Source organism: Artibeus jamaicensis, unplaced genomic scaffold, assembly GCF_021234435.1.
Source record: "Artibeus jamaicensis isolate MK-2021 breed Jamaican fruit bat unplaced genomic scaffold, CSHL_Jam_final scaffold_614, whole genome shotgun sequence".
In the NCBI taxonomy this organism is placed as follows: domain Eukaryota; kingdom Metazoa; phylum Chordata; class Mammalia; order Chiroptera; family Phyllostomidae; genus Artibeus; species Artibeus jamaicensis.
The window spans coordinates 1,717,908-1,725,827 of NW_026522050.1; the positions used below are offsets into that span (position 1 = coordinate 1,717,908).

The following is a 7,920-nucleotide window of genomic DNA, read 5'->3' on the forward strand; positions in this document are numbered from 1 at the left end:
GAGGGCCAGTCCTTTGTTCCTTTATTCACACCCTCTTTCCACCCTCCCACCGATGATCCTCTGCTGGCTCTGTGTGGCAGCTGAGGACATCTCAACCCTCTGGGGGCTCCCAGGTTGGCGGTGTGGGACACAGGCATGTGGCCCCAGCTGTGGGTACAGGTTCCATTCTATCCTCGGGCTGGGCCTCGGGTTCCTGGGATGAGGACATTGGCCTGGGTTTAGGAGACTGAGTAGAACTGTAGAGAAGGTGGCAAAGGGGATTCCAGGGACAAGATATGGGTGCAGACAGGACTCGCAGCGTGGCTGGAATATGGAGAGGCCTGAGGGGTCCAGAGCCACCTTGTGGTGAACCTGAGGGGCCAAGATCACAGTACCTGTGCAGAGCCCTCAGGCCTATAATGTAGAGAAGCTGGGGAGGTCATGACCATGGGGGATGATCTGCCTCAAGCCGGGGCAGCAAGAGTGGGGAGCTTAGGGGGCACAGGCAGGACCCTCCCAGACCTGGGCCTAGCTCCTCTTTGCAGTGAGAGTGAGGGCTAGGTGGCCCCTGTCCACCACACCATCCTTCTCCCTTAGTGTGTTGAAGGCACCTCCTCAGACAGGAAGAGGCCGGGCTGAAAATTGAGTCCTTTGCTCACCTGCCTTCTGCAGAGGACAGAAAGTTCTTCTTGAGGGGAGATTAAAACTGCGTGGATTTCACAACAGGATGCTTCCGGGTGCGGGCTGTTGCCTTCTTCACTGCCCTGTTCGGGAAAGACAGCAAGGGGTTGGGTCTCGAGGTGCAGCGCCCCCTGACCTCACACCTGAACCATTCTGAGGACTCAGAGACACTGCTGCTCTCAGGGGCCCAGGACCGAGCTGCCCAAGCCCCCCAAGCATACCATGGAGGGCGGGTGGGGCAGTGACATGGGGGTTTTAGTAATAGAGTCTGGGTCACTGAGGACACCCAGCAATGGCCATCGCGCCCTGGGCTCTCCATCTTACATAGGGCTATACTCTTTTCCCCCTGACCTCTCCCAAGGTGGAGCTGGGGGTGGTTGGGCCATTAGGGACTCCAATGGTGGAACAAAGAGCAGGGTTCACACTCCACACTGTCAGCTGGGAGACCCGGGCCTAGGCCTCCACTCTCTCAAAGCAGTGCTGCATGATTCTCAGACAATCCTATCCCTCTCTGCGCCTCTACTTCTGTCCAGTGATGGGGGAGGGTGGCCAGGCCACCCCCCCCCCCTCTGGGATTCTCCAGAGGGAGAAGATGTTGGTCCCAGGGCTGGGCCCACTCACTGGTTCTGCACATCTTGGATGGTATCAGGCAGTGGCAGGCTCTGGGTCTCGGGCAGCAGCAGTGCAGTCAGGCCACTCAGCACAGGCACAGTCCCGTACACCAGCAGGGGCAGTGTGGGGTGGTGTTTGCCCAGCAGCCGCATCAGAGGCCCCAGCATGGCTCCCCCGCGGGCCGCGACCTGGCCCAGGCCCAACGCGGTCATCCTGTTGGCACAGGTGTACTTGTGAGGGGCCACTCTGCCTGCTCATGGCCCGGACCTCCCACTCTGGCCAGCCCTAGTCTGTCCAGGGTCAGGCTGGGACACATGGGCAGCCATCCCCGAGACCACAGGGAAGAGAGGCACGAGGCACAGACATCTAGGTCTGGGGACACGACCCCACCATGCCGTCCCAGCCCAGGGAAGCCCCCTTCTTGGGCCCAGGCACAGCCTCACCTGAGCACAGTGGGGAAGAGCTCCCCACTGTAGATAGTGATGCAGGTGAAGGCGACACCTATACACTCAAGCCCCAGCACGGCTAGGGCTGAACGCAGGTACCTCATCTCTGTAGTAGAGACAGTGTTAGTAGGGATGGGGGTGGGGGCCAAGGGTCAGATGAAAGCTCTCCCTGACCTTTCAATGTCTGTGAGTCACCTCCGTTTGGGTGTCCCCAGACCTTACACAGGCACCATGTCCTAAGTGACCTCATAGCCACTTTCTCTGATGCCCCCAATCTGCTCCCCACGAAGACAGCCAGAGCCAGAATCCAGAAGTCCTCCCTGACGCTGCCCCCATCTCCAGTGTCCATCTCTGAGGTCTTATTTTATCTTCACAGTGCCACCATGGCACCGCCCCACTCTATCCCTGCTCCCAGTGCCCAGGACAGGCCACCACCACCTCTCCTAGTCGTCCCTGTAGCCTCCTGCCTAACTGGGTCCCTGTTCTGGAATGGCATCCTCTGAGGAGGGAGCAAGAGGTCACAGGTCGTGGCTCAGCACGCACCCCCTCCCTGGGTGGGTGCCTATGGTGGCAGTGATGTGCCCCAGGCCTGTCTGCTCACCGAGGGGCACCAGCACGTTGGCCAGGATGCAGAGCCCTGCCAGCACCAGAGATGCTGCCTGTATGGTGCGGCGGCCCACACACCTCAGCAGCATCAGGGAACCTATCTTGGCTGGAATGTCAAGGACGCCAATGAGGACCTGGAACAGGAAGATGTTGCTGTCCAGGGTCTGCAGGTCCAAGGCCAGGCCATAGAAGGTGAAGCCAAAGGCAAACCTGGGGGTGGGACAGGTGGAATCCGGCTGAGGAGTGAGCTGTTCAATGGCTGGATGGTCGTCACACCCTCTCCTCCCGCTGTGGGCTCCGTACGGCGGAGGGTGGTCTCTGCAGACTACATTTCCCAGGGTGCTTTGTCATGCTGCCTCTCATTATAATTGGCCAATGGAAGGCACTGATGGGAGGCTGGAGGCGGGACAAGGGGAGGAGCCTTCATATTCCTCCCTCAGTCTCCTAGATGTGCTCTCAGGCAGTGGCTCCGTCCCCTCCACAGCCGCATCTCCACTCCTTTGGAGCCTGGGTGGTTTCAGTCTCTGTTGGGTGGCCCTGACTCCGGGGCTTGGGGGTGCCCCTCCTCCTCCTGGGGCCCTCCCAGCGCTGGTGGGAGTGCGTTCTCTGACTGCTTCCTCAGCGTCCTGGGCTGTTCGGCTCTGCCTGTGGTTCGAGGGCTCCTTACTACTCCTGCACGGACTCTCTGCCACCTGAGCTCCCTTGGGCTGGCCTGCCCGACTGATAGAGGTGCCAGGGCCACAGGGCTTGTCCTGGGACCCCTGCGGGCCAGTGGGACCAGCCAGAGCCTTGATTCCAAGTTCCCTGGCTGCCAGCACTGAGCTGGGGCCCAGGAGGGGTGGGGGTTGAGGGACATCTACCAGCACAGAGTGGAGGCACAAGTGCGGAGGCGCAGTCCAGGCGTGCAAAGCAGGGTGCCTAGGCCGGTGGGAGCCTGGCTCACGCTGAGCTCCTCCTGTAGGGCTGAGAGCAAGACCTTTGGGCGAGGGGAGCGCACTGTCAGCATTGGGGCTCCAGGCAGCCCCGCTCTCGGGGCCCTTATCCTAGGGGCCTGGAGCCTTAGGTTGGCCACCCAGAGGCCCTGTGTGAGGTTGGGGAGGTGGGTGTGAGGGTCCAGCCCTGGGGGCAGGCTCTGCCCTGCCTCACCTCCTTGGTCAGTGCATCCCGCACTGCCTTCTTCCCGTTGATGGCGGCCACCCTCTGCAGCTCCCGCAAGCCCTTCTCCAGCCTGCCTGTGATGAGGAGCCATCTTGCTGACTCTGCCAGCCACCTGGGGTGGGGGTGAGGGACAAGTGGAGGGTCACTGCCTGTGGCCCCCAGGGCCTGGCTGCATTGTCAGCCCCAGGTTGGGCCTACACAAGCCTCACTGCCCCTCTTTCCCCCTCTGCCCAAGGGGGTGGCCTCACTGCTATGTGTCGTAAGGTCAGCGGGTGGGCAGCTAAGGGCACTGTGACATGTGGCGGCCACAGCTACTCAGCCACCCTCCTTCCCCAGCAGGCCGTCTTTCCTCCCTCCTCTCTCCCTCTTCCCTCCACTGGGTTGAGTTTGGGGGTCCCTGTTCTCCCCTTCCAGCCTGGCTCCTGACCCCAGGGCCCTTCCCCTGCCTGTCTTGGGAGCCGGGCCTGGGTGCAGCACGGTTGCTCTCGCACCCCCGTGGTTCAGGAGCACTGTCCTGCCAGTCCACCACAGGTAGGGGCCTGCCAGGGCCCTTGCTCCACGGCTGGGCACTGCCCACGGGTCACACAGCCCCATACTCCCTGCTCTGGCCTGAACCTTGCTGCCTGAGCTGGCTCCTCTCCCCTTGTCCCTCCCTGCAGATGGCTTCATACCCGCCTGGGACTCAAGCCTGGAGCAGGGTCTTTGGTCCCCAAATCCCCAGTCCACTCCCTTCCCCATTCATCACAGTTCTTGTCACCTAGTAGCCCTTGTGCTCCACTGGCCCCATGTCCCTTGCCTCACCTTGTCCCTCTTGTCCAAGCTGAGACAACAGCAGCCACTGCCTGGGTGTCATTCGGTGTCCCATCCCCACGGCAGGACCCTGACTCTCACACTAACCTGGCTCTCATGCCCTCAACCTCAAGTCCAGACCTCCTGTTCTGCCTGCCTAGCTGGCCCAGGTCTCTGGGGTTCCCACCACTCCCAGCCAGCTTCTGCCCCCAGGCTTTGGTCCTGCAGGTCAGCAGCCAGACACGCTTTGTCTGGGAGCAGCAGCAGGGTGGGGCCACTTGCATCGCACCCACTAGCACCCTGAGGTCCTTTGGAGTTTGCAGGACAGGGGGCTGAGGGAGGATTCGAGGTGCCCAGGAGAGGTGGAGCTGACCAGACCCAGTGCCCTCTGGGTCCCGAGGGCGGGGAGGGAAAGGGGAAGCCGTGGCCACTGACTCCAGTACCAGTGGGAGGGGCAGCTGCCGACGCCAGGGTCCCTGGGGAGCCCTGGGGAGTTGCAGGTGAGGAAATGGTACATGTTGGTGCTGCGACACCAATTGTGGTAATGTCACACAGGCTGCTGGAAGCAGGAGGCTGGTGGCCAGGGAAGGTGGGGCAGGAGGGGATTTGGGGCAGCAGCATTTGAAGGGAGAGCTGTGGGCACATCGGGCACCTACCCTGTCAGGCAGGGTGGGAGCAGGATGGTGGGGACAGCGGTCATGAAGGGTGATGGGAAGGAAGGGGGGAAGGATGCAGAAGGGAGAGGAAAGCTTCCTTGAGGAGCAGGAGGAGAAGATGAAGGAGACGCATCCTGGACACCTGGACCAGTGGGTGACCATCGAGGCCTGAGGCTGCCACCTGTGCCAGGCTCCTGTTACCCCCTCAGCCCTGCAGCCCGAGGAGTGTTGCCTGCTCCCCTGGGTAGAGGCTTGCATGGGGCACGGGATGACACCCACCAGGAGTACACAAAGAAGAGGAAGAAGGGGACAGAGAGGGCCAGCTGCAGCAGCGTCCAGTCGCGCAGACCATAGGCCATCGCGGCCAACAGCACCATCCCCAAGCTGTAGCCCAGGGCGTTGAAAGTCATCGCCAAGGTTCGTGCTTGCTCAGACATCCACTCCATCACTGCAAGGAAGCCGTACAGGTCATCCCTGGAGCCTTCCAGAGCCTTCCCTGCTTGGCCCCAGGGCAGGGGCACCTACTGAGAATGGCAGTGTTGTTCATAACGCCTGCAGAGCCCATGGCCACCAGGAAGCGGAACAGGCAGTACATGGAGAAGGTTGGGGCAAAGGCTGCTGCTGTGCCCCACACGGCCATGAGCAGGTAGTTCCAGGTCAGCACCAGCCTGCGCCCATACCTGTGACACATGCACTGGGGAGACAGGTCCTCAGCTGGCCATGGCATTGGCCGCAGGGCCTGGCCCACCAGAGCCCGCCCTGCGCATGGAGCAGAGGGGATGAGAAAATGACACCGGGGGCCAGAGTCCCATTCTTCATCCACTCAGGGCTTGTGAGCACAAGTGGGCAGGAAGCAGTCTGGGCAGGAAATGAGCTCTCCATCAGCAGAAGCACCCAAGCAGCAGCTGGAGGCAGGCATGTGGCTGAGCTGGCTTCAGCAGTGAATGTTTGAGAAGAGCAAGACCCTCCACGGCCCCCGAGGAGAGTCGGGGAAGTCAAGGCCCAGAGATGGTCCAAGCCGGCTCACTGTACAGCTGGAGGGGGCAGGAGCAAGACCCACAACCAGCATCTAGGAGCAAGGGGTGGTGAGGCCAACCGGGCCTGTGGAATAGGCAGGGACGGGAGGTACGTACCTATCAGAGACTCTGCCAAAGATGGCGGCTCCCACCAGGACCCCGGCCAGGAAGATGGACTGGGACATGGTCTTCAGGACCTGGGAGTCACACACCAGGTCCCACTGGTGCGAGAGAGGGGGAGCTGAGCTCAGGAGGTAAGGGGGGCCCAGGTGGGAGGCAGCAGAGGAGTGAGAGGGGGAGGCCCTGGGGAGCCGGGTGTGGGTGGTCTACCAGGTGACTCTAGGGCTGTAGGGCCATGCCCTGTGGGACAGTGACAGCTGTCACCCATTGCCTAAGCCCCTCCATGGCTCCCTTTTGCCTTCCTGCCGGGGGTCAAGCCCTCTCCCCTCACCTGACCTCCCCCGCCTTGCCGGAGCTGGTTCCTCTGCCCACTTCCTTCTGCTTCTGCACAAAGAGCTCCTTCCTGCTGGTGGGAAGGGCCACCTCCCAACGTTCTCATGTCTCATGACCCCAGGGGATCACCTCTGGGAATCTTTGAACATTCCCTGAGTCCCTATGACCAGCGGGGCAATGGCTGGCATGAGAGAGGGCTGCCCAGGCCGCTGCTGACAAGTGACAGAAGGGGCGCCCTGGGTGCCCACTCAGTGTCACCTTCTGTTCCACCAGCCAGGACCTTTGTAGGCTGCTTCCTGCCACCAACCCCTCCATAGGGGGATGTGGCCAGTAGGGTGGCTGGAAGCTCATGGCGAGTGAAGAGGCCTCCCAGGACTGGGCCATTCTGACTCCTGCCAGCTTGGGGTGGTGACTTTGGCCTCTAAGGTGCCAGGATGTGGGGAGGGTGTCAGGGAGGCCCTTACCTCGGCCACAATGGTGGAGGTGAAGGTGCTGCGGTCGTAGACCCAGCCGTCCACGCAGGGCTCTGTGGCTGCCTCGCTCCAGTTGGTGGCTGTGGCGTTGGGGTCCAGGAGCTGCCACTGAGGGTGGCGGAAGCGGCGACACTGGTGGGGCCCGTGGTTGGGCCCCAGTGGGATGGACACAGCCAGGAGGGCCTCAGGGCCCAGGGCCTCGGGGCCACTGGCCTGGGCAGTGCTGTTGTCCAGGAGGGGCACCCAGCAGCGGTGGCTGGGCACAGCGCCCGAGAAGTTGTCCACCAAGTTGTGAGTGTTGAGCCACATGATGGGGACCACCAAGGCCACTGTCTGGAGACCCTGGAACCAGCCCAGGCTGCCCACTTGGTCCAGGAGTTCCGAAAAGGCCATGGAGCTCCTCAGGGGACCAGAGGAGGTTCCTGCGTCACACCGGTTAGCTCAGTGCCAAGGACCCCACCCCGAGGACCTGCTTCCCTGGCGGCAGCAAGGGCCCCTCCACCTCGCTGACTCCTGGCCAGGCGCTCTGGGGCTCCCCCCAGCCACGGTCACTCTGATTGGCTGCACCTGGGACCTGAGGCTGGGTGTGATAACCCTGAAGTTCCTGGAAGTTCCCCAGAGATGCAGGGGACCCTGGATCACAGGGAGAAGATGAATTTGGGACATGGAGTGAGTGGAGACTTAAGTCAACATGACCGGAATTAAAGTGTAACCAGGTAGGACTTGGGGAATGAGGGTTAGAAATCATTTCCTCATCAAAGTTTAACCTGGATCTGAGGGAGCAAATGCAAAAGACCATCAGGACCCTGCCCTGAGTGGGCTGGAGGCCAGGCCAGCAGCACAGCCTCTGAGGGCTGTGGGGTCTGTCCAGGGCTGCGAGGGGCTGCAGGCTTCCCTTGCGCCGCCGCACTTCCCGGTGCCCGGCAGCCTCATTACTCCTCATCCAGCTCCTTCCCGGCCCTGCACCGTGAGCTCCCTCACGGTGGCCCATTCTGTGCAGTGCTGTACCTCAGCGACCTGGAGCAACCTGACACACAGTAGGCACGCAGTC

The 7,920-nt window shown here is 62.0% G+C and overlaps 1 protein-coding gene across 4 annotated transcripts; it reads right to left on the bottom strand.

Moving 5' to 3' along the window:
- Positions 1-28: 28 nt before the first annotated feature.
- On the bottom strand, positions 29-7,533 carry SLC22A12 (solute carrier family 22 member 12). Of its 4 annotated transcripts, none has more exons than XM_037146407.2 (11): positions 6,861-7,533; positions 6,061-6,164; positions 5,453-5,607; positions 5,207-5,375; positions 3,471-3,594; positions 3,185-3,300; positions 2,320-2,534; positions 1,716-1,824; positions 1,282-1,485; positions 639-743; positions 29-193 (listed from the first exon to the last, which is right to left on the bottom strand). In XM_037146407.2, exons 1-10 carry the CDS (start codon positions 7,260-7,262, stop codon positions 680-682), a joined length of 1,662 nt encoding a protein of 553 aa, XP_037002302.2. In that variant the 5' UTR covers positions 7,263-7,533; the 3' UTR covers positions 29-193; positions 639-679. The 4 variants fall into 4 exon arrangements, with proteins under 4 accessions (XP_037002302.2, XP_037002305.2, XP_037002304.2 ...); XM_037146410.2 differs by lacking the exon at positions 6,861-7,533 and adding an exon at positions 6,395-6,485; XM_037146408.2 differs by lacking the exon at positions 29-193 and adding an exon at positions 200-351.
- Between the last annotated feature and the right edge of the window lie 387 nt (positions 7,534-7,920).